Source organism: Hippocampus zosterae, chromosome 4 (genome assembly GCF_025434085.1).
Source record: "Hippocampus zosterae strain Florida chromosome 4, ASM2543408v3, whole genome shotgun sequence".
In the NCBI taxonomy this organism is placed as follows: Eukaryota; Metazoa; Chordata; class Actinopteri; order Syngnathiformes; family Syngnathidae; genus Hippocampus; species Hippocampus zosterae.
In genome coordinates this window covers 28,077,072-28,102,954 of record NC_067454.1, presented here as the reverse complement: position 1 = coordinate 28,102,954, position 25,883 = coordinate 28,077,072, and the positions used below count along the sequence as shown (strand labels likewise).

General features: G+C 42.1%; 3 protein-coding genes across 3 annotated transcripts in view; 2 read left to right on the top strand and 1 right to left on the bottom strand.

The window, feature by feature from the left end:
- Positions 1-25,883, top strand: part of mex3b (mex-3 RNA binding family member B) — a 286,203-nt gene that overhangs the window by 219,703 nt on the left and 40,617 nt on the right. The gene's annotated exons all lie outside the window — the stretch shown is intronic.
- On the bottom strand, positions 13,583-16,729 carry tlnrd1 (talin rod domain containing 1). Its single transcript, XM_052063996.1, has one exon. The coding sequence runs from the start codon at positions 15,230-15,232 to the stop codon at positions 14,168-14,170; it is 1,065 nt and encodes a 354-aa protein (XP_051919956.1). The 5' UTR covers positions 15,233-16,729; the 3' UTR covers positions 13,583-14,167.
- mesd (mesoderm development LRP chaperone) lies at positions 20,751-23,872 on the top strand. The gene is made up of 3 exons (XM_052064032.1): positions 20,751-20,945; positions 22,814-23,046; positions 23,209-23,872. The coding sequence occupies exons 1-3, from the start codon at positions 20,790-20,792 to the stop codon at positions 23,474-23,476; spliced, it is 657 nt and encodes a 218-aa protein (XP_051919992.1). The 5' UTR covers positions 20,751-20,789; the 3' UTR covers positions 23,477-23,872.

Here is a 25,883-nt window from a genome sequence, read left to right as displayed (position 1 = left end):
CGCATTACTTTGCGAGATCTCGCAAAGTTTTTTTTTTCCTTCCATGTCCCCTTAGGGGCTCCATAGTTCCCGTGGTTGTGATGCAACTGTACTTTTGTGAGGGCAGGGAGGGGCACGGTGTGTCTTTCTGTGGTTTTCCCTTTGGTTAGAGGGTGGGCAAACCATTTGGCTCGGGGGCCACATTGATTTCTAAATTTGACAGGTGGGCTGGGTCAGCACAAGCTACGGTACATATAAAAAACTGTATTTGACAGTCCATACCAAACATCAACAGGACAAAAGCATTAAAGTGTTGCCATACTTTTTTTAAATGAGAACAGTGAAACAACTATGGTATACTGTATGTCGCGTATGAATGTCCAATTATGTTAACAACATGTGTAACAACACAAGCAACAAAGTGCAACAATATATTGCCCAAAAACTGCAGCGTATAGTCCAAGTTTAAGACAAAATATTACAAAGTTAGGACTATTTGCTACAAAATGACACAAGTAAAAGACCTGGTGGCTTTCTTTCCATTCACTCACTGAGTCGAACTTGACCTCCCCTCGATCACCACACAAGACAACGTTGCTCGGTTGATGTCGTGCAACGAACTTTTGAACCCAGCCACGGGACGCTTTGAAACCCATAGCGCTCTGGAACTCGCTTGCTCTCTTATTAGCGGTCCAGTTTGCGTAAAGTTTTAGCGCGATAACCATTCAAACCATTCCGGGAAACGTTCATTTACTCGACTGTCTGTTGAGCCGCAAGCAATTTAGTCTGAGCATGGAAATAGCCAGAATCGGAATGAGCAAGACTCGCTTCCTCGTTTTTCAAAGTCTCATAGATTTGAGTCTTTCAGACTCCAAGCGTCTCCTGAATATTTCGTACTTTGTAACCCGCTTCGTTTAATCAGATACAATTAACTTTCTCTTCCGCGGCAATTAGTGTTCCTCTTCGTTTGGATGTCATGTCGCTGTTTTGGATCCAATGATGGCGCGGACACACTTATTCCGATTGTATTGTGTTGTATTGTCGTATCGAGCGGAAGTTCCTTGAGTTGGCGCTACTTCGGGCTTCCGTTTCATCTCCCTCTCCCTCCCTGTGCTTTGCAACTTCAAGTAACTGTGCCGCGTGGCATTGAAATGCCTGTCATTATAAGTCCAAATGAAATGACTTTACATCGAACCTTAATTGTGTCTCAACCTTCGACAGGCCGGATTAAATAGACCAAAGGGCCGGATTCGGCCAGCAGCCCGTAGTCTGCCCACCTCTGTTCTAGTATCATCAAGGCCAAAACGCTCTTTTGAGTAAACATGAGAGGTATATCTGGTTAACCGTCTAGAAAAAAAAAGACATATAAAACATGTCTTTACTTTAGCAGTAGATGGTGCTTCCACTGTGATGAAAAATAAATTTGTGGCGGTGAGGCCTGGATTATCATATCACAAAATATGTGAAATTTCGAAGCGCTAGGATCATCTGGGTCAAATTGTAGAAGCTGCTATGCGTCGGACATTTACTGACGCTCAAGTTTTCCATTGGCATCCAGGCATTAGCCCCCCTCAGCTAACAGGCTAACGTCTCCGCAGCTGGAGTTTTTGAATGAAAAATGGGTCATCTCGATTTGATGTTTCTTTTAGCAGTGTTTGCTAATCTTTGCGAGGTACTTGCTAGCAAAAAAAGGGTGGGGGTTACATTTTAAATACATAATTCATATCCCCTTATTTGAATGAAATTATATGCAGTGTCTGGAAAATTTAAGAAGCATGAACCCTTACTAGATAAAAACAAATAAAAGAGAAGAGCTAATGCTTCACTTGTGCACAGCCAAGCCCTCTTTCACATGCTTTCTGCCCTTTTTTTTTTTGGTAGCATAAAAACTGCAGCCTTGAAGAGATAACTTGGGCAGATAGTGTTTTTGGATTCTTTTGTTGTGATTGGCCAAGGACATAGGAAGACAGGCAGAATGATGCAACAGTGGAAGGAGTGTAGCGTTATGCAAACATCACAATTTGGCCCAAAGATGACTGAAGAAATTATGCTATGTGGCCAACGCTATATAACAGAGAGCTCATAAAAAGTGACTGGATACAGTTGGGAAAGCTGTCATAGATTTGTACGGGTTTTTTTTTCAACTATACAGGCACAGGATCATACGGAGCCCCTAAGGGGACATGGAAGGGGGAAAAAATGTAATAAATCAAATTTATTGAGTGTGTAAATTGAAACGAGATGCTTTTTGTGACATTGTGGTGTGCTGTGAGATTGTTGTCACGTAAAATATGAATTTAATTGAAAAAGTGGTTCATATTCTTGTTTGTTCCGGTCTCCCCAGATAACCACCAGCTGTCACGACTGAAGACCCTTGTGCGTTGTAACACATTTGATTAGATTTTTCTTTATTTTTAAACAAGCACCAAAAAAACAGCATAATAGGGTAAAGAGAAGGAGAAGAGCACAATATGATAAAATTCAACTTTGAGAAGGGGCGGAGGAAGCGAAATTTACCCCCCTCGCTTTACATTATAACAACTTCAAATTCTACAAAGGCATACATGAAATGAAGCCATATGATTTACGAGATTAGAAGGAGATTAAAACCTTTATTGTAAACATACAAACTAAAATCATTACTAATTATATACTGTACATACCTGCATATATATATATGTGTGTGTGTGTGTGTGTGTGTGTGCGTGTGTGTGCGTGTGTGTGTGTGTGTGTGTGTTAGGGATGTGAATCTCAGCACTGAGGACGATTCGATACACATCTCGATGCACTGCCAGCGATGCGATACTTAAACGATACATGGAATTTTCTGGCGATACGATACGTTTCACCATTGTCACGATGCGATACATATTAAGTTCAAATCAATGCGATCCGATACGATACAATGCAATTTGTTGCGATATTGTGCAAATAAACATGATGCAAATAAGCAACGAAAAAAAGCTTTTAAAAAGATGGAATTCAGTATGATATTACACAAAGGATACCACTTTATTCCTTATAAACAGTAGAACTTATAAAACAACTTATTTAAGCCCTTTAACAATTGGGTTTTGTGCAAAGAAAATGTAAACAATTTGGCACCTGAGACTCACAGCTGTTGCTATAGTGTAAACACAAACAGACTATTCTCACTGAGTGTCTTATATGAAATATAATAATAATATATATATACCTGTATATGAATCTATAGCGCAAGATGTCCACCCATCCACTGTAAGTGCAACTCTTTGTGCACTGTTCAGGGACACAGTAATCTCACTTCTTACTTTGTTGTACACATCGGGAATATGTGAGTGAACACAGACCTGTCTGGTATTTTATACCTGGGTTCCAAAACGTGCACGAGCTGTCTGAAACCCTTGTTGTCCACCACGCTAAGGCTGGAGGTCTTTGCATATGAAATAAGAGTGACCTTAGTTATAGCCATTGCGCGATCACAGTGAGTTGCAAGGGGACTCCCAAAATAAGAGGCATTTTTTCTGATCCTGACCTGGTTTACCAAGAGTTTCTCCGGTGTCCGACGAGGAACTGGGCGTGGAAGCGGGGGAGCGGGAGGGAAACTTGTCGGTGATCTGGTGCCATCGTTTTACGTGGGTCTGCATATTTGTGGTGCTGCCGTTGTATGGCTTCTTAGTGCGACATTCCTTGCAAATTACGGAGGTTTTATCAAGCCTTCCGTCTTTCTTTTCGAAGCCGTAGTATTTCCAAACATAAGATTTGAATGTTGCGGCTGCATTAAATATAGTAGTTTCCTCGCCTCCCCTTGCGCTAACTTGCATAATGTTTCGCTAGTTGTGTACTGGACTGTATGTGACACACGGCTACCGTCCGTATTCAACACAAAACGTAAAGCAATGATGATGCATTCATTGTGCCTAGAAAAGGGCAGATAGGTGACGTTTAACATGAATCATCATCATATCTTGTCGCGCCAGTACTGGATCCATTGCTTGGCAGCATCACTAGTGTCTAAGAGGTCTTGATCTGTGCAGGTGGGCCCCAGTTCACAGTCCCGAAGAATGTGCTCCATTGTTTGTATTGGGTGGCCACACGGACATTCACTGCTGAGTGAGAGTCCCCATTTATAGGTGTTGTTCCGAGTCTTGCCTACTCTGGTTCTAGCTCTATTTAATGTCACCCAGTTCCTTCTTGAGAGGGCTGTTCCACTTGGAAGATGTTCGTTTGGGCTTTGGATTGCACCATTTAGTGCAGAGCTGTCCCATTCTCTCCATTTTTCGAGCCTGTGGTTTGTTGACTGCTCAGGATCTAAACTATGGACAGTCATAAAGCTCTTTCTGGACTTCAGTCTTCTTATTGATTCACTATGACCATAGAGGGGGTGTCTTGTGTCATTTTCTTGATTATGCTTTTGTGCCCTTGCATGAATGTCTCTACGTATGTGTGGTGGTGCGATGCCCGCCAATCTGTAGAGTGCTGGCAGTGGTGTTGGTTTTAGTGTGCCAGTAATTATTCGGCATGTGTTGTTCAGCTCAGGATCTATTTTGTGAGCATGGCATGATCTTGCCCATGCTGCTGAGCAATATTCAGCAGTAGAGTAGCATAGTGCTAGAGCTGTTGTTCTCAGAGTTTTAGGATCTGTTCCCCAGTTAGAGTTAGCAAGTTTAGCTAATAGGTTGTTTCTTGTGGCAACTTTTGACTTGAGTTTCCTTACATGTTCTGCGAAGGAGAGCGTTCGATCCAATGTGACTCCAAGATAGACGGGATAGTCAACATGCTCAAGTCTCTCATTATTCCAGTGGATGCTTAATTTTCTATTTGCCTGGTGGTTATTTAGGTGGAATGCACACACCTGCGTCTTTCCTGGATTGGCATTAAGTGAGTTTTGTTTATAATACTCTGTTAGGTGTTGAAGAGCAGCTGATAGTCTCCTTTCGGTGGTTTCAAATGAGCGTGATTGGGTGGCAATACACAGATCATCGGCATATATAAATCTTCGGATGTTTACAAACTCTGGCTGGTCATTTGTGTAGATGTTAAAAAGTACTGGAGCCAGAACAGAGCCTTGTGGGAGACCATTTTTTTGTGTTCGGTATCTACTTTTCTTGCCATCCATTTCTACAAAGAAGCGTCTGTTTGTAAGCAGTGATTGTATGATTTTCACAATCGTTGTATTATGAACAGCTTTGGCAAGTTTCAGGAGAAGGATTCTGTGATTTACTGTGTCGTATGCAGCAGTCAGGTCTACAAAAACTGCACCAGTAATTTGCTTGTCCTCAAAACCATCCTCGATGTACTGAGTGAGGTTTAATATTTGGCTACAGCATGATCGCCCCGGACGAAATCCAGCCTGGTCTGGCGATAGTTGTTGTTCCACTGTAGGGTGCATTCGGGCCATTATCATTCGTTCATATAATTTGTAGAGGGTGCATAGGAGCGAAATAGGACGATAGCTTTTTTTATTCTCTGGGTCTTTACCAGGTTTTAGCAGGGCCACGACTCTTGCTCTTCGCCATATCTTCGGGATCTTTAGACTTGCTGCACAGTTGTTGAAGAGAGCAAGTGTCCATGATCTGGTCTTTGTACCGAAGTGCCGAGTTATCTCTGTTGTAATAACATCAAGTCCTGCTGCTTTGCCAGGTTTGAGGTATTTCATGGCTTCCAAGAGTTCTTCCATGGTGAACGGATTGAAGAGTTCATCACTTTCTTGCATGATGCAGTCCATTTCTGATTTCATTTTTTTGAGGTATCCTCGCTCTTTATTGGGTGGTTTTCCATTGAGTAGTAGTTGGTTTGCCACTTCGTCCGGTGTAACGGCAGCTGTTCTTGTTCGGATGTTCTTTTCTGTATTCAATTTCTTTATTGTGCTCCATGCCTTCTTGCTATTATGAGTCATATCTGTGTTGCATATAAGTTCTTGCCAGCGTTCACATTTACCATTTGCAACAGAGGCTGTTAACAATTCACCTAGTTGGATGGTATTTTCATCAAATGGATCTGCATTATATGCTTGAACATAATCCTCATAAAGTTCCTTGCTTTGATCTGTTAGGCAAGGAATGAAGGTCTTTCTGCATCCTCTTGGGATGTGTCTCCTGGAAACCTCCCAGACAAGCTTTTGGAAGTGTTCATAGTTCTCTGCTCGTGCTGCAATGGTGGAGATCCTGGAATCTAGTTCAAGGGTGAGATCTTCCCATTTTGCCTTTCTAAAGTTAAATCTGGGTGTTGATTTGGAGTCGAGAGGCCTGATGACTGGCCTCACGTTCAAAGTGATTGGTCTATGTTGTGATCTGGGGATTGGGTCGTTGACAAATTTTTCAAAATTTGTGTAGATGTTAGAGGACACAAATGCCAGATCAGGATTATAGCCTCTTTTCCATCTTGCACTCATGAAGGATGGTTTATCTTTAGCATTATGTAAGATTGTCAGGTTGTTATTTAATGCCCATTCTTCAACGACCTCTCCATTCTTATCATTTTGGGCGTAGCCCCAGATGGTGTTATGGCTATTGAAATCACCAATAGCAACTAGGGCCTTGTTTCTTTGGCTGACGGTTGTGGGCCACATGAATGGTGTTAATGGTGGTTTGTAAACTGACACAATGGTGATATGTGTCGTTTCTACTTCAAGTATTTCCATCCCTTCTTCGGAGAGATCCCTGCTGTTTAGGATTTAACATGAATAAAACGGCGCTTGAATCGGATTTTACCGATACCCATCAATGCATCATGATGAATCGCGATTTCACCCGTCAATCGCGTCGTACCCAGTGAATGAGCCGATGCACTCGGATCGCGCACGTGCGCATCGATGTATCGATTAATATCGATTATTTTCCACACCCTTAGTGTGTGTGTGTGTGTGTGTGTGTCTCATTGTCTCTCACTGCTTGCTAGTAAGACCGCGGTTTAATCGCCAAAACAGATACAATTACATTGTTCATTCTGGAACATTGCTTCAAATCTTCGAGTAGATTTTCCATGTATTCAATCATCCTTTCGTGCTCCATATTTATCCTCTTGAGACGTGTATTTCTTCTATTGAATCTGTTATAATGTCTGTTTTGTGAAGGTTTCCCTCTCACTTGTCATCATGTTCATTACTCCTCCGTGTCATTTTGAAGTGGTTTCACTGTCATACGTCAACTTTGGGCTTAGTAGGCTGGAAGCCTGTACCACAACTTCCCCCTTTGGGCCGCCACTAGCTGAAGTTGGATGAGATTAGAGTTTGAATGAGTGATGAAAAATATGTGCCTTGTGTGGGAACTGGATGGAGGATGGCCATCAATATGTGGTGAAAATCAAAATGCAAATGTAAAGTGATAGTGTAAAGTCACTATTCCATGAAAGAATGCCTGAAAGTGAAGATAAATGTGACCCAACACCTGTTGGAGTCAATTTTAATTTTTAATTTGGAATACAATTCTCATTGAGCAGTTAAAAGAAAACTCTATTTAAGACATAGTGTGTTTTTGTATGAATGCTCAATTTTCATCCATTTCATCAAACGTTGTCTCATAAATGATCGGTGATTCTTAACTTGTTTGTCTTATTTGCCGTGCATACATTTCAGTTTAGAATGCAACCTTAATGATAGTACAAGGGTTCCATTTCTGTGTCTGATCTTGTTATTTTGTGTCAAGGAAATGGACCACGCCTAGTAAGGGTTACCAAGTAAGAATGAAACAATAACACTGACAAAAGTATTGAAGGCAGGAAACCTTGACCTGACAGTGTCAACTGCAGTCTATGATCATATGCACGTTTTAACAAAAGTTCATTCATGCCCTCAAACTACTGTATTAAAATTGATAGCAATTTTGATTCTGTTGAATTTTGTCATGTTTTAGCTCTTACTATTTTGATAAAGATGTTTTCTGTCGCGGCCCAGTGGGCCAATGGTTGGCGCGTTGACCTCACAGTGCAGTGCAGATTTTGTGGGTTTGATCCCAACCTTCCTGTGTGAAGTTTGCATGTTCTAGCTCTTACTATTTTGATAAAGATGTTTTCTGTCGCGGCCCAGTGGGCCAATGGTTGGCGCGTTGACCTCACAGTGCAGTGCAGATTTTGTGGGTTTGATCCCAACCTTCCTGTGTGAAGTTTGCATGTTCTCCCCGGGCCGGCGTGGGTTTTCTCCGGGTACTCTGGTTTCCTCCCACATTCCAAAAGACATACAATTCTGTTGCAGGAAATTGTCTTTTTTAGATTTATTAATTTATTAATTTTTATTTTTAGGAAAAATTAACAATTCAACACTAAGTAATATCAATGCAGTCACATCACCTGAAATAACAGAAGATGAACTTCCCAAATTGGTCCCACCAGCTGTGCAGGGATATCGCATTCATCTCTCATCACAGCTCTTTGCATGTGATCACGTTACAGTCCAAATATATTATTTAAAGTTTTTTTTTACTAACAGAATAGTTCACCATTTTAACAATGTGAGAGTGAGAAGAACCATCCTTACTTTGTGCAGCTTTGTGTTTGACGATGCGGCTGTTGCAGGCATCTGTTGCACACAATACTGACAAGTGTAAATTGGCTGCTCTTGATGATAAGTGCCTCTTCCAGTCAAAATTATCGCTGGAAATAAGCCAGAAGTGGCTTTAGGCTCTTGCTCTGACAGACAAAATAAATTCTGAATTTTTGAAGAAGATGGCCTGAAAAAAGTTAAGTAATGAAGGCCTACTTCTTAAGAAATCTGTCAAAAATGCTGTCCCTACATTGACAACAATGCTCCATTTGGGATTACAATGGTCGAGAGCTTGGAACCATGTGGTCTCTTAGTAACATGCTTTGTTGTGAATTTAGTTGCAACCGTAGAATGGCCGCTCTGCTGCTCAATCACCTAAAGATCCACTTGTACATTATTTAAATAAGATCAGTTGCTCTTATCGGGTTACCGCAAAACAATGCGTTTCAAAGTAAACAGAGAGGACATCAATGTTAAGACGTTATAAAACTGAAATGTCCTTTGGCCATTTTTCATAAATACTGGGCGACATGTAAACTGATTTTGTGTGTATGTGAATCAGCATCCTTCTCTTAAGATATAGAAGGCACACGGATAGGAGCCCATCAGGGGGAAACGGATAGGACATCAATGTTAAGACGTTATAAAACTGAAATGTCCTTTGGCCATTTTTCATAAATACTGGGCAACATGTAAACTGATTTTGTGTGTATGGGAATCAGCATCCTTCTCTTAAGATATAGAAGGCACACGGATAGGAGCCCATCAGGGGGAAACGGATAGGACATCAATGTTAAGACGTTATAAAACTGAAATGTCCTTTGGCCATTTTTCATAAATACTGGGCGACATGTAAACTGATTTTGTGTGTATGTGAATCAGCATCCTTCTCTTAAGATATAGAAGGCACACGGATAGGAGCCCATCAGGGGGAAACGGATAGGCAAGTGTTTCCCTCCTGCAGCAGGAAATGGGCGAAGCCTTGCCTGAAATTATGACTCCAGTCTTTTGTCATGAGAAGGAAGCCACTCCTGATAGCACAAGCTATAGGTTTCCTGTTGAGGGCCCACGGTTTTGACTTCACTCAGTGCTGGCAGGAAGGCTGAAGAATGCGCGGCCCAAAGTCAAACAACAGCTTGGGATCATGTCACAAATAGCTCTCGCACTGCTTTTGTCATAATTGTACACCCATAGATAGTTAAATGGAAGTTTTACACACAGATTGTACAGTTCTATTAAACATTTACTGAAGAGCTCCCAGGGAAAACTAGTGGCTGGCAATCTGTGAGGCATCCCCCCAAAAATGAAAATAAAAAAATAGTAATAGGACTATAACTCGTGATACCTCAAATTTTCTTTAAGAATTTTTCTTTTACTAATTTTATTAACTTTTTATTTTTAAATATTTTAGAAAATTTTCGTTTGTTGTCTGTTAATGTGGTTAAATGTTGTCACTGTACATTATTTTTGTAATTATGGTAAGCTACGGATGAACAACTCATGAGAACCTCATCTCAGTCAGGCTCCGTACTTGACAAATGTATCAGTATGTCATGACTCTGACATTGTGGGGATGTGTGAATGCCAAGGGCTCAGCCAACATCGCACTCAATAATCATGTGTTCTTTTTCTTTTGTCATCTCAAATACTATCATGAAATGAAATGAGAACTCGGAACGGAACGGTCTTAATATGAAATGGCAATTTTACTGCAGTGCAAAATGCCAACTTACGGGTGCATTTTTAGGTCTTCCAGACAGAGTTAAAGGCGAGGAGCTCCTTCCCTACAGTGCTTCAGCTTGTGTTTGCTGACACAGAGGTATCAAGTCCTACTCCTGTATGTGCTGAATAGTCTCTTTGAAAGTATAGTATGCAACGGACCTGGAAAAAAAAATATTGACCTAATCTAAACATTTTAATTACATAATCTATGTGTGAGGGCGGCCTGGTGGTCGACCTCATAGTGCAGAGGTCGTGGGTTAGATCCCGGCTCCTGCCTTCCGGTGTGGAATTTGCATGTCCTCCCCGTGCCTGCGTGGGTTTTCTCCAAGTACTCCAGTTTCCTCCCACATTCCAAAAACATGCAACGCAGGCTGATTGAACACTAAAAATTGTCCCTAGGTGTGAGTGTGAGTGCGAATGGTTGTTGTTTGTCTCTAAGTGCCATGCAATTGGCTGGCAACCAGTTCAGGGTGTCCCTCACCGACTGCCCGAAGACAGCTGGGATAGGCTCCAGCACTCCTCGTGACGCTTGTAAAAATAAGTTGACCAGAAGATGGATGGATGAATCTGTGTGTGTGCGTGTATATATATATATATATATATATATATATATATATATATATATATATATATATATATATATATATATAAGGCGGCCCGGTAGTCCAGTGGTTAGCACGTCGGCTTCACAGTGCAGCAATAAACACCTATGCCCTGCCAGTGATCAGATACCCTGCAGGAATAATAAGGTGGCCAAAGGAAGAGATTCAGACCACGGACGTTAAGACCCGAAAGCTCCTAACCATGCATGGAGGGTTCCATCCCAAATCCAGCACCCTGAGACTGTACGCAAGCCGAAAGGAAGGAGGCCGGGGACTAGTGAGTGTGAGAGCCACTGTCCAGGATGAAACATCCAAGCTCCATGAATACATCAAGGAGAATGCTCCAATGGATGACGTACTCAGAGAATGTCTCAGACAATGGGGAACAGAGGATGAGGCGCTGGAAGAGCCAATATCCATGCAAGTTAACTACAGGTACTTAATGGCACAATTTCTTTTAATTTTTTTTTTTTTGTTATTTTGCTGTTTCGTACTTCTACTATTTTCTATGACGCTTGGAACAGATATTTGTGTACTTTTGTAAAATCTTGAAGTGAATGTAAAATGATCAAAATAGAAAGTATGTTCAATGACTTTTCCAAGAGCTTTCTGTGATCCTTGAGTGCAATTCCTCTCCTGTAAAATCCAACTGATGAACAATACAAAACTGTCTTGGCTTGACAGGCATCTTTCTGATATTGTTTTCATAGAAACAATTCTCAAGAATTCTCGCTTACAGGTTAAATTCTGCCCACATTTGAGCAATGTTGATTTGCGAGGCCCACCGTGAAGGTAACTTGAGCAGGGTACAGTATTTTGTTCTCATGTGATACACACAGGATGTACAACTAACACGGTAATTTCGTTTTGCAAATGTGCAAGTGACTTTCGATTTCTCCAACAAGTGTCAAGCAAATAAAATCACCTTTCGACCATTCTTGCATGGTTGTCTTTCTTCACACCAGGGCCTCCACTAAATTTAGCTGCACACATATTGACTATTTTCATTCCGCACTTACTGTCGTCACTTTATCATTTTAGTTTGCTTTCTTGTTCATGTTTTTAAATTCATTCAAGCTATTATTGTCATGCATTTCAGCTCTTGTATGTTATTGTTGATTGTGTTTGTGGCTTGTGTGTCTGTCTCTGTCTTGCTGGCTGCACCACCAATTGCTCCATTGGGTCAATAAAGAAGGGCGGCCCAGTAGCCCAGTGGTTAGCACGTTGGCTTCACAGTGCAGAGGTACCGGGTTCGATTCCAGCTCCGGCCTCCCTGTGTGGAGTTTGCATGTTCTCCCCGGGCCTGTCTCCGGGTGCTCCGGTTTCCTCCCACATTCCAAAATCTTGCATGGTAGGCTGATTGGACGCTCTAAATTGTCCCTAGGTGTGAATGTGAGCGTGGATGGTTGTTCGTCTCTGTGTGCCCTGCGATTGGCTGGCAACTGATTCAGGGTGTCCCCCGCCTACTGCCCGAAGACGGCTGGGATAGGCTCCAGCACCCCCCGCGACCCTAGTGAGGATTAAGCGGTTCAGAAAATGGATGGATGGATGGATGGGTCAATAAAGAACTATTGAATCTTAGCTCACGTGAACATGGGTGATAACCCACCTCAAGAAGTCAATTAAACTGCGTCTAAGTTCTATTTTTTATGTTCAGAAAACTAATAAAAAACCCAAATTAACTATCTCCAAAAACTAGAATACTACTTAAGACGATACAAAGAAAGATGTTAGAGATGTTGCCCAACCAAAAAGTATAAACATGAAAAGCATGTACATGTACAGCACTGAATGCTTAGTTGGGGCTCCTTTTGCCTCAATTACTGTAGCAATGTGACATAGCATGGAGTCGATCAGCGTGCGGCACTGCTCAGGTGTTGTGAGAGCTCAGGTTGCTCTGATAGTGGCCATCAGCCCCTCTGTATTGCTGGGTCTGGCGTATCGCATCTTCCTCTTATGAATACCCTATCAATTTTCTCTGTGCTTAAGGTCAGGCGAGTTTGCTGGCCAGTCAGGAACAGGAATACCATGGTCCTTACACCAGATCGAGATAGCTTGGGCACTGTGCACAGGCGCCAAGTCATGTCGTCAAATGAAATATCTTCATAAAACTGGTCAGCAGCAGGAAGCAGGAAGCGCTCTAAACTGGTAGATGGCTGCGTTGACCTTGGACTTCAGGAAACACAAAGGACCAACACCCGCAAATGACATTGTGCACCAAACCATGACTGACTCTGGAAATTCGACACTGGACCTCAAGCAGTGTGCATTCTGTGACTCCACTCGCTTCCTCCAGAATCTGGGACCCTGGTTGCCAAAGGAAAGGCAACAATTGGCTTTCATCAGAAAACATGATCACTTAGCAGCAGTCCAGTTCTATTTGTCTTTCGGCCGGGTGAGACGCTTCTGGCGTGATTTGTTGTTCAAGAGTGGCTTGACACAAGGAATACGAAGCGGAAACACATGTCTCCACATACGATTTTCACAATGTTCAAATTTTCAGAGATCGTGCATTGTCTAATAAGTCAGTTCCACCCAATTAAAAATACAGCTCTGCTGTCTTCATTCTACGGACGACTATACACATTTTATAAGAATATTGAAGTGTAAGCCAAATAGCATTGTTGCTAGCTGAAAGATGAGAGGTCAATCTTTTAAAACAAGCCTTGTTTTTAAAGGTCTTTGAATAAATCATCATTGAAACAAAATAGACCCTTGAATGTATTTTGGGTAATTGCCTCCTCTTGTATTTTGGTTGACATGAAAAAAGTGGCTTAATTCAATCAATTAATTACATGCAGCAAATGAGCCAAACAGTATCTTATCAGAAACATTTTAATTGTCAAAATAAATACCCCATTACATGCATGGTCAAACACATTAAAGTACTATGTGAAGTCTAAAAATGTGTAAAAACCTATGGCACTCACAGCAGCTTTTATGGAGTCGGGATTCACACACATGGAAAAAAAAAAGCAAAATCAAGACACTTGTCACCTCTACCAAGCTAGAGTAGGTCAGTCAATCAGAGGTTCACATAGCAAAGCTACATCCATCCTACATCAAGGCTGGCATTTTCACCAGAGCTGAAAACTGAGGTAAATTTTTCAGGTTAGGGGGGTGGTGTCAGTTTGTGAGGATCTTGGAGAGGACCTGAGTCCACTTTGGGTTGATTGTGTCAAAGTGGACTGTATACTTGGTTTGGTTAGAGTCACATCCAGGATGACACAAATCCCTGATGAGAAGCATTTGTCCATGTTTCAGCACTCTTCATGAACAGACGCCAGACTTCCATGCACGTTTTCCGGGACCTTTTCTAACCCCATTAAGCAGGGATAATAAATGTCTCTTTGGTGTGTTCAAATGGGACAGAGTTGGACCAGAAATCATCCCCACTCTCCCTGAACTAAGTCACGGATTGAGAGTTGACTGGCGGTAGAGTCCTTGGAGACGAACGCTCTCGGAGCGCCTGTGTGAGCAGGGTGCAGCCATCTGACACAGCGCAGGCGGAGTTCCGTAGCCGTTCACGGTAGTCGGCCATTTTAGAGCTGCTCTCAGGGTGCTGGGCAACATCCCTGAGTCCCTGGGTGAGGAGGACACAGGCTGAAACCACACTCATAGCGCCTCCTAAAACTGCAGTCTGCACACCTTTCCCTTCAGCGGAAATACTCGCTGCCCTCCCCAGGAACTGCGACTCTGTGGCAAAGCCGACCAGCGCATTGACTGCTTGGACCAGCGCGGCACTGAAGAGGACGCAACGATTCCTGGTTAGTTCGCTGGGCTGAGTTTTGACCTCTTTTACACAAGCCAGGAAGGCAGTGCCGCTTGTGCTCATGCTCTTGATGCTCAGTTTGAACTGTTCCTTTCCAAAGCGGTCCCTGGACCTTTCGCTGGCCAGCGACGAGATGTCCGTTAGAGTCTTGAGGTTGGTGGAGATGTTCTGGGAGAGCTCGAGGAGGAGCTGCGGAGTAAGATCCAGCAGGGGTGTGACTCGGAGGACGCTGCAGCTTTGGTCGACCTCGTGCCGACAACGGGTCACTTTGTAACGGTCCACAAGACCGGGCAAGCAAGGCTGTGAGCCGGTGGTCTCCACTGCTGCCAGATATGCAGCATGGGCAGAGCACTCAGTCAAAGAAACCACTAGATCAGCCATCTCCAACAGGCGGTCCCCCACCTCTGTGAATCGGCCCATGTTGAGTTGACTTTGTATGTCGTGGGTTAGAATAGAGAGCTCTTTGGTCCGTGCGATGACCGTGTCACGACACTGGTCAAAGGTGTCGGCCACTGCCACCCCCTCAGAAGTCATAACTGGTCTGGTCTCACTGGAGAGCAGGAGGAGGTCGGCCACCAGCTGCATCTTGGCCTTACATGTGTCACAGATGGACGAAAGGCGCTTTCTCTGCTGAAGACTGCCACTAGGTGTGCTGGCGGATCCCTCACTAGCCGATTTGCCCGAGCCACCACTAGCCATAATAAGGAGGGGAGTTGGGGTGGGGGTGGTCAAACTGCTCTTTTTGACAGGGTTATTTATAATTTTCTGCTGTTGCTGCCACTGCAAACTGCATTGGTCTGTTTAAGAAGTTTCCTCATCAAGCCAATGCTCACTGCAGTGTAAAATCACAAAGAAAAAAACAACTGGCCAAAAGTCTTCCTTGATTCTTTCACAATATCGCAAATCAACCATACATGATATGCCGATTCACTGAAGTTATACTGTTATTGTAAACACTGGTGAAAAGCAAAAATAAATTTACTGCATTATTGAAATGATGATTGTCCCCTAGTTATTTAGTAATACGGGTGTATTATTGCTTATGCTGATCTATGAATATAAATGCCCTGAATTAAAGATGCAAGTAACACAATAGTCTCAGGCTAACAGAACAATTCACAGGTAGAATTTAAAATGAAATCACAAATTGCAGTGCCAACTAAATGTCTTCTGAAAGGCAAAGTGCAGACTAAAAATGGTCCAATATGCAATTTACGGGGAAAACAAACAAACCCGCTTTCAATTAAATTGGGAAAACACTTCTGAGCCGTTTAGTAAGATGAAAGATTACATCGATTTATCTGAGACAATTGAAAAGAAACACACTTTTGAGATAACTAACTAAAGTCTCTTTTGTTGAACTCCATAGGATATGATCTTATGTCCACTCGAATAAGGGCGGATCGAGAACAGCATCTTGCCCGACTGGTTCCCGGTAAGTTTGACCGGTCTGGCGTACACATGCTGGTTACAGATGGGGCGCCACCCGGGCAGCACTTCTGGTCAGCAAGAAGAGGTGGCTTTCCCTCAAGCGCCATCGTTTCACGAACCCACTGGGGGAGGAAGAAAAAAAAAGGCAATCCTCTCGATTAAAGTCCATCCACGCCGACCCCACGATCCAGTTTCAACCTCGTCTTCTTCAAACACAAGCCCGGGTGACACGCTAGCGGTCGCTTCGACTCCATATGCATCGTCCGTATGTCCACCTCTTCCGCGGCGTTCTAACCCGGGACCAGAGCGTGTGAAACCCAGCATAGACTCTGTGACCACTCGCTTTTTATATCCATACCGCTCGGTGATCGTCCCACATGTAATCCACTTTTGAGAACAAGCAGCGGTGTCCCCAAAAATTAAAAATTAATTTGGAAGAAGTGGCCGTTATTCCCAGAGATTCAAAGTGGCGTTGCGCGCTCCCGCTGCAGTACTATGAGGAAGCGGGGAGGGTGTGGTCGCGCTGAGCGGCCGCTGAAGTGAGCCAACTTGTAGCAACATACTGATACAAGAAGCCATTCGCGTACGACGAACCACCCTCCATTTTGGGTAACTCGATAGCCCCAGATAAAAGGACTTTAAGCGGGTGATCGGAGGACCACGGTCGGTGAAATTTTGCGACGGCTTTGCATATGCTATGAAACTCCTCGTAGTTCTGCCATGAGACATCCCCGAGTCAAGTGTACCAACAACCAAGCGAGCCAACACATACCGGAAATTTCAAAAATAAGAGCACACAACGTTCTCGTGTGTAGAAATCTTGATGACATTTCAATTACAACTCTCATACTTGTATGATTTAGCACAAATGAAAATGTACGCGCGCAGCTATTTGGTTCCAAACGTTTTCGGTTATTATGGTCCACCTTTATGTACATTTAACAAATTCATTAATCTAAAAGCTGATTTTGTAGAGTCCTTTTGATGTTATCCATTGATGTTGGACAGTGTATTTGAATGTGAGTGAAGGTATGTAAAAGTTGTTTTCTTGTATGAAGCCTCCCAAGTTGATTTATTTCATTTTTAAAAAATCTATGTGTAGGATCATTGTCCTTATGAAGTGTGAGCTGGCTATTAAAATATGATTAGCTTTTGTAGAGGGGCGGCCCGGTAGTCCAGTGGTTAGCACGTCGGCTTCACAGTGCAGAGGTTCGATTCCAGCTCCGGCCTCCCTCCGTGGAGTTTGCATGTTCTCCACGGGCCTGCGTGGGTTTTCTCCGGGTGCTCCGGTTTCCTCCCACATTCCAAAAATACAGTATGCATGGCAGGCTGATTGAACACTCTAAATTGTCCCTAGGTGTGAGTGTGAGCGTGGATGGTTGTTCGTCTATGTGTGCCCTGCGATTGGCTGGCAACCGGTTCAGCGTGTCCCCCGCCTACTGCCCGGAGACGGCTGCGATGGGCTCCAGCACCCCCCGCGACCCTAGTGAGGATCAAGCGGTACGGAAGATGAATGAATAACTTTTGTAGAAATTGGAGCTATTGCTTTACTCTACTCCATACAGTAGTGTACTGCTCAAGCATTATTGATAGCATCTTGGTTGCACAACGGCACTATTTAACATTATGTGGTTGTAACTACCGCTTTACCAAAACACCTGCAATGAGTCAGACATGCCCAGTTAAAGACTGGTGGATCCAGAGATTTCTATGTGTCCGCTTGTTAGGGTTTCCAAATATTTGACTTGGTTGAATTACTGCATTATTTTTTGTTTTAACATGTTCACAATCTCACATATTATTTAATACGCACATCCACCGAACTCTTCATTAGTGAATATATATATATATATATATATATATATATATATATATATATATATATATATATATTAAAGCTGTCAAACGATTAAAATATTTAATCTAATTAAAATCACAACTGTCATAATGAACTCAAATCAACAAAAAATTAATCGTAATTACTCACGCATTTTTTATTGTTTCTGAATTTCCTTTTATATTTTTTGTCCTATTTTTCCCCAATTTAATGCTCTCATCAACATGGAATCATAAATCTGTTTTCTATGTGCAATTCAACTATTTACTGAAATAACAATTTCGATTTTCAATTTTACATGAACATTTTTCACTTGGAGCACAGTTTCACACATAATCTCTCACACAATATTACTGTCCATCAACTACAGTGAAAATTTTTTTGTCACACAACAGCTGCTTTAACAGCTCTTTTTATGGACTCAAAACAGAACAATATAACATTATAAAGTGCACATCTAAGGTAAATTAGTACTCAGCCTATAGTGGATTTAAGGCAAGGTTGCATACTTCGTTTTTCTCAAGTTTACTTTGAACACAGCAGTCAGGCTATGTTGATTCTGTTGGTCCTTCTTGCGCGCAAGTCTCTCTACGGTTTTGTGTAGACATCATTTCGGATGACTACACTTGGTTAGATGACAACACGGGAGACGTTTTATTTTCAGTATGGTCGCTACGACTGCACCGCTGAACTCTCGACGTGCCTCAGCGCACCGTCGCTGTCAGATGAACATAGAGAAGCTCCACCCCCATTATTTTTATGGACACGGAACACGGTAACCTTCCACATAAAATAATTCCAAACAAGTAACAATCGCATCAGTGACATACATCGAACTGAACAGAATGCCTGCTCTTTATCCATTTTGTGTTTATATTGCACTTAATTGAACGGTGTTTGTTGTTTTTTTCTTCTTTCTTCTTTCTACCTACATTCTTGCTGCTGGAGGCTGTAAATTTCACCAGTGTGGGACAAATAAAGGATATCTCATCTTTATTCACCAGAGGCTCGTCAACCTAGTCTCTTATTTCTCTCCCGAAACAGTGTCTTCTCCCGCTTGGTGTACCTTAGCCTTCTCCGCTACGTACAATCTCTGTACACAGCTTGTAATGGAGGCTCTCGCTGGCAATCCGTAGTGGAGCCGTGTAGATGCAATGTGAATGATTTCAGCTTGAGTCGAGCTGTGGACAATGTTGACAGCCTTGCATGCAGTAGCCATAGATTTAGCTCTGGCTTCAGCAAATTTGTTCTTCGTTGTGTTATTCATTTTCTTCGCTTTGAAATGATCCATAGCTGTCTGTCTTAGACGAGGGGGCGGAGTACTCACGTCAGCTGTGTGCTTGGCCATTAAGTGGTATTTCAGACTCGACGAGCTATGATGATAGCTCAGTTTACGACTGCAAAACATACAGGTAACTTTGGTATTGTCAGTGGAACAATCTGGCAACTTTTTAAAAGTAAACTCCACACAGAAAGGCCGGAGCCTATATTCACACCCTGGACCCCTGCACTGTGAGGTGTACATGCTAACCAGTCGACCACCGGGCCACCCAAAGTATCTCTGATTAACACTAAATAGATTTCTGTTGTTTTAGAATACTTTTTATTACTTTTTTTTGTTTGTTTTCTAGAGCAACTTTTAACACTGTTTACTATTTGGAACAGTGTAATTCCCTCCATTGTGTCTACCTTTTGGAGTTGTGGCCAAAATGTTCAGCCTTGTTTTCATCGGTCAATATGACATTTTCACATATTTTTTGGGGATATTGAGGGATATTTATTTGTGTATTTATGTCACATTACTTGGTAACATAAATGTTATGGAATAATGTGGGGGGAGTTCATCATTTATGTCAGAAGGCCACCAAATGGCCAAGGAAGAGATATGGGACTCCACCACAGGATAAAAGCCTGCTGATTTCTTCTTCTTCCTCTTCTTAACTAAAAACTTCACAGCTATAATATATCTGAAATAATAATTGCAGCAAAGGAACATTAGAGATAATGTGTTTGTGCTGTCAATCAGTGTTGGGCAGTAGCACAGTTACAATTAGCGGCAGTTTATAAACCTTATGTCGATTGTTTGTTATTATGTTACATTACGCATACCGACCATCAGGCTGGTGGTGCCCGCAAATTATGCAGACAGGTATGGAAAGAACAGGACTCGAGAAAATGGAGGAGAGGCCAGAAGTGCGCTCCTCAATCCCAATAGGCATAATGCAATCCGAATAAAAGGCTCATTCCAACATCCATCACATTCAACACTAACTAAAAGACACATGCAAATTCTGGTACTGTACAGACTGTCCTGAATCCAACATAACAATCTCCAGGGATCAAATAGTCATTATGACTCAATCAGCCAAAAACAAAACAAAACAAAACGTTTGTTATTTATTTCTTGCTATTATGAATTGCTATTATGTAAGTTAGAACGGACTAGTATGCACTTTGGCTATATAGGCACGCCCGAATTGAGGACAAAGTTGGCTTTTAAAAATGTTTGAAAAATTAACACATTTTCAAAAATGCTTCCCGAGACTTAAAAAAACGGAAAATAAACCATTATCTTATATGATACATGCAGCTCAACCAGGAACGTAACACATTTTTAAGATGTTTTACTCTGTGTGTGGCACAAACCTGTTCGTAACAGGCACTTTATAAACCATACTTAAAAATATTGCTAAATAATTTAAAACTGTATAAAGATAATCTCATTTGATTTAAGTGTGTGCAATTGTCCCCCGCGGATAAATAAAGTTTTCTGAATCTGAATCTGAATGTCTGGATAAATATGCAATACGTACTGCATGGGGAGTACAGTACTGTATTTGTATAACGACATCAAGGTTGTTTTTATTTTGAAAATCTCTCAACCAATGTTTGGTTTCCTGTTATTTTTTTATTTTCACTGTTGAGACGCGCCCCATCGTCTTGTGACCGGCAAAAGAGCCAGCCAATCAGGTGGGAGCATCTGTAAACATGGCGTCTGACTTACGGTGGAAATGTTTAGCGCTCCTCTTTTGTACTTGTTTGCTATGTTCCTTAGCCACTGGCAACAAAGATAAGCCCAAGAAAAAGAAAGACATAAGAGACTATAATGATGCAGATATGGCTCGTCTTCTTGAGCAGTGGGAGGTACAGTAAGCTGCTTTTCATTCAGTCGACCAGGTTAACCTGGCCGTTAGCTAGCTTACATGTGTCTAAGTATCCAAATATCAAGTTCTTCAGAATTTCGACACGATTACGTCGAACTCAGATTTGTGTGTGACTTTGCTGCTGCTTGATATCTGTCACAGGATTGCGTTGTCATTTAAGTATTGGTGGGGTCGTGTTTCCTAAGTTTATTTTAAGTGGCTTTGTCTTTTAACCTCCTGTCCCACTGAGCGGTGAACAATTGCCAGTTTTTTTAAAGGCAGCAAATGTTGCGTTCACGCGTTCGTTTGCAGTTTTAGTATATATTTAGTAAATTTTAGTATATACAGTATATATACTGTTTTGCCAACTGTATATATATTTGTCACCGGGGGAATTTTGGAAATGCTCAAAATTCGCTTGCGACATGACATGTATAGGTGAACATCCGCCAAACGTCTGACGACACTAATACTTGTGGGGTTTTAGCTTTTTGTACAGCCACTTGCATTCAAGGTTTCCTCGGCAAGTACACAAAAGTTTAGAATTTTACTTGAAACATTTACAGGTCTGTAGAAGTGTGGACATTTGAAACGATTGTATGGAGAAAATAATGTTTCCCAGACAGTTGCGACTTCTTTCTTTCTTGCCGTCTTTCTTTCTATCTTGCTTTTTTGGTTTGTTTATTTGTTTCTGTTTTCCCCCTTTCTTGTTTCTTTTTTTATTTTCCTTCTTTCTTTTGTTTTTTGTTTTTGGACAAACAACGTGAACATCTAATAACATATCCATATCCATGTTTTTTTTAATTTATTTGCGCTAGTGTGCGATGTTTCTCTGTACAGCAATGCCAGCCTGAGAATTGACATCATCTGGCACATATAAATATTGAGAATATATACTGTATGTAGAAATAAAAATGGATTTCATCACCATTGCTGTGGTTGTGATTTAAGAATGTCAAACGAGAAAGCCAATTATCTGGAGTACTGAATCACATTTACATTCCTTTAGAAAGTTGTAGGAATGTAATGAGTCTTCATTTTCAATCCCTCAAGCATTCCAAGCCTGAGGAAATAGTTTTTCTCAAAGGCTCTGTTTTGACATGCATACAGTATCTATTTACTGAAAGTGTTTTTTTAACAGAAAAGTCTGGAAAAAGTATAAAATCTTGAAATCTCAACTGTAGGTCAGGGGTGCCCATTACGTCGATCCTGATCTACCGATAGATCTAAGACGGGTCCCAAGTAGATGTCGAGGAGAAAAAAAAACAACCATTTGTGTGTCTTTGTACATGTTAGTAACATATTTTTTGTGTTCATGTACGCTGCACCCTAATCATCTTATCAGTCTCATTTTCGCCCAAAAAATATTTAAAAAATAAAATGAAGCTTGAATTTACGGTGGCTTGTGATTACGTCACCGGAAGTTGTTAGCGCACAGCAGTCTGCAATTGCAGCTTGTGATCAGAGCTGTTGCGCTCTATATTTTATCGTCATTGTTCTCATTCAGAGTTTGCTTTGTGTACAATTCACCGAGGGCACGGGCAAAGAATAGGAATCTAGGAGGGTCCAGGGAAACACTTTAAAACGGTACGTGTGAGCTACGATAGTTAACAGGCTGCAAAAGTGTGTCGTATGCCTCAGTTTCAGGCTTTTTCTCCTCATGGCGTGTGTGTGTGTGATTGTGTGTGTGTGTGTGTGTGTGTGTGTGTGTGTGTGCGCGCGCGCGCGCAGGTATTAGTTGAATGTAAATTTAATGTTAGCACTGACAGAGTCACTGCCAACCGTCATACACGTGTACAAATGAGTGAACTGCAGTATGACAACGCTTTCCAGTTGTTTTTGTGTGCGACACTTCTCTCGTGTACCTAGAAAGATGACGACATTGAGGAAGGTGATCTTCCAGAGCACCGACGACCTCCTCCTCCCATCGACTTCTCCAAGATTGACCAGTCCAAGCCCGAAGACTTGCTGAAGATGTCGAAGAAGGGTCGCACCCTGATGGTCTTTGCTACAGTGTCAGGGGAACCCACTGAGAAGGAGACGGAGGAGATCACGGGCCTGTGGCAGGGCAGCCTCTTCAATGCAAACTATGACATTCAAAGGTATCAAAACCAGCATGTTTGTCTTCCTCCCTCCAATTTGGACCACAGTGGTATTCATAAGGTTTCCGTTTTCTTTCCCTTCTTTACTGGAAGGCTTCAACTTTTATTTTTTTGCTTTTTGAAAATATGACACCACACCTTATTCTCCTTTACCCCGTGCAGATTTGTAGTGGGCTCCAACCGGGTGATCTTCATGTTGCGAGATGGAAGCTTAGCGTGGGAAGTCAAAGATTTCCTGCTGACCCAGGAGCGCTGCTTGGATGTCACTGTGGAAGGGCAAGTGTTCCCCGGGAAAGCTGCCAAGGAGAGCGATGGCAAGCACAAGCAGGGGAATGAAGTGAACACCAAGAAGAAGAGCAAAAAGAAGACGGAGGGCTCGCAGGTAGATTTGGAAGGGAACAGAGCCCGCCTTGCAAATCGGGAGCTATGATGGAGTTGGCAGAGTTGCCTTTTGATTTGTTGGAGAGGCTGCAAGACGACATGAGCAGTTTGCAGTCGAACGCCATTTCTCTTTGATTTAATAAATCATTTCTAGGTTGATTCCTTTGGCTGCTGAGCACTCCCATTAGTGTTTTGTTAATCAAGATATACTGTGTGGCATATACGCTCTTCGTGTGATTGGATCCCAACGGTACTCACGGAAAGCAGAGTCTTGTGATGTGTGCGTTAGGTGTTCATCAACATACATGCATGTCATAAATGTGACCGATAACACAAGGACCTCCTTCATGTCCAGATGCACTTCAAGCTGTTAAAAAGAAAAAGAAAAAAACAGCTTGTACATTTCTTCTTGATTTTCACTCAATATGAAAATAAATGTTTTTTTTTTCGTTTCTATTTCATACACTGACTAAATGTGTGTTTTTAAAAATTGTTTGTTTCTTCCTCCATTTGCCTCTTTCTGTTTTCGGGTCCATGCGGTCACTTGTTGACGCTATCTGGATTTCGCTCCCTTGCGATATTTCACCTGCAATGGTGAGGCCGTCATCTTGTCAGCAAAGAATGCCTCCCAAAAAGGAATTGGTGAGATCCTCGAAGGTGAAGTAAAGATGGAGGACCAAATAGGATGGAAGATTTTTAACCACTTCTTCCATTGATAATTATGAGGGCCATTCAGAATAAGGTGAAGTTTTCAGTATACAGACTTCTAATACAGATTTTAAAATGTGTGTGTGTGTGCATGTATGTACCATTAACCAGCCGATTAATCGGTTGTCAGAGTTATTCTGCCAAACATCACAAACGTCATCTGGCCCTAATGACAATTTCGGACATAATATAAAATCGATGGACAGTCTTGTGAGATTTTTGTGGAAAATACCCTATACAGGCGGTAATTTTTGTTAATAGTTATGTAACATTGCATTGCAATTGTGACAGGTCATAAAAACGGAGCCAATTGTGTGCCAATATGAAGTGAGCATCTGGCTCTTCTCTCCCACCGGGGAACCACAACCTTGAGACGAAAAACAGGCCGCTGGGGAAACAGCAGCTGTCATCAGAAGGACAGACAGTTTGCTCTTAGGACAAGAGACGCAGCAGGACTGCATGAGCGTGTTTAAAATGTTTTTAAGGAAGAATATCACTCCTTGTATTTTCTTTATTGCGCGTGAGCTTATCCAATCGAAGCTGAGTATAATTAAAAATTATACTCCGCTTCGATGGGATAATTTTGGGCAGGCGACACATACTGTAGCGAATTGGGTGTGTAAAATTTAATTTGGTTTGAAAATTAATAGCGCAATGGTTGATTAGAATATATTCGTGCCGACTTTCTCTGACTGCTTGATTCGTTTTTTCAAGTTCCTCTAAATATGCAGTGTATAGTTTTCAGTAATGAGTAATGCTCATGTATTTCATTCAAACGAATGTATTTGATTTTAAGCTGTCCTCTATTACCACCTTGTGGACAAAACGAATACAATCCACAGTATCCGTCAAGATTTATTTTAATTACATACCCCGTCCACATTGAATTATTTTACAAATGGCCACCTTCTTAAAATAAGCACACAAATCACATTTTGGATTGAAATGGGTTTAAATATCTCCTCATGATGGTTTCAGTAGTTGGTTCAGTTTTTTTTTTGTCGAAAAAAATACCCTAGAGGAGTGATTCCATGAGTTGCTTGTGGAGATTGGAAACCTAATATTTGGTCACACATTTGCACATACTTTTTTAAACGCATGAGAAGAAATGCGAATTTTCATCTCGATAAGAGTTCAACTTCCCTTGCAAGGCAGATGGTCACATAAGATGACAGTGATCCAACCATTGTGGAAGGTTCGGTTCATCAGTGTTTTTTGTACTGAATCTTTGAAAATTACACAGTAAGACCCAGGATTTATCCCACCTCTGCTTTAGCTGCAGGGCCACGTGTTACATGGTTACAGATAGATTAATTACATATCAAATCTTTTATCTACTCCTTTGGTCATGACGTGACAGCTAAACAGCTAAGGGCGGACGGTACACAGTCTGATATTCTACCATGTCAAAGCCAAAAAGCCAGCAGAACAGAGCGTTTTGCTGGATTGACAGTCGTGATGTGTCGTTCGCGAACGAGCCGGCTCCCAGACGGTTCTTTGAAGTGAACGATGGGAGTCGGCTCCCACGTAATTGGAAGCCGGCTCCTCATTGGGAGCCGGTTGGGGAGGGTTACACGCACACACACACGCGCGCGCACGCGCGCACGCACACACGCACACACACACACACACGCGCGCGCGCGCTGCAGTTTAGCGAAGGGGGAGGGGTTAGAGAAGAGACACACACAGCAGCACGCGAACAAGACAGACGAGGAGACGAGAGAGCTAGTTAGTGAAAAAAAAAACAA

What these genes read in the sequence shown, in the direction of transcription:
- tlnrd1 (XM_052063996.1), bottom strand. Translation starts at nt 15,232, where the DNA reads ATGGCTAGTGGTGGCTCGGGCAAATCGGCTAGTGAGGGATCCGCCAGC.
- mesd (XM_052064032.1), top strand. Translation starts at nt 20,790, where the DNA reads ATGGCGTCTGACTTACGGTGGAAATGTTTAGCGCTCCTCTTTTGTACT. An exon ending in GTCTTCTTGAGCAGTGGGAG is followed by an intron (nt 20,946 to 22,813) that starts GTACAGTAAGCT and finishes TCGTGTACCTAG; the next exon opens with AAAGATGACGACATTGAGGA. An exon ending in GCAAACTATGACATTCAAAG is followed by an intron (nt 23,047 to 23,208) that starts GTATCAAAACCA and finishes TACCCCGTGCAG; the next exon opens with ATTTGTAGTGGGCTCCAACC.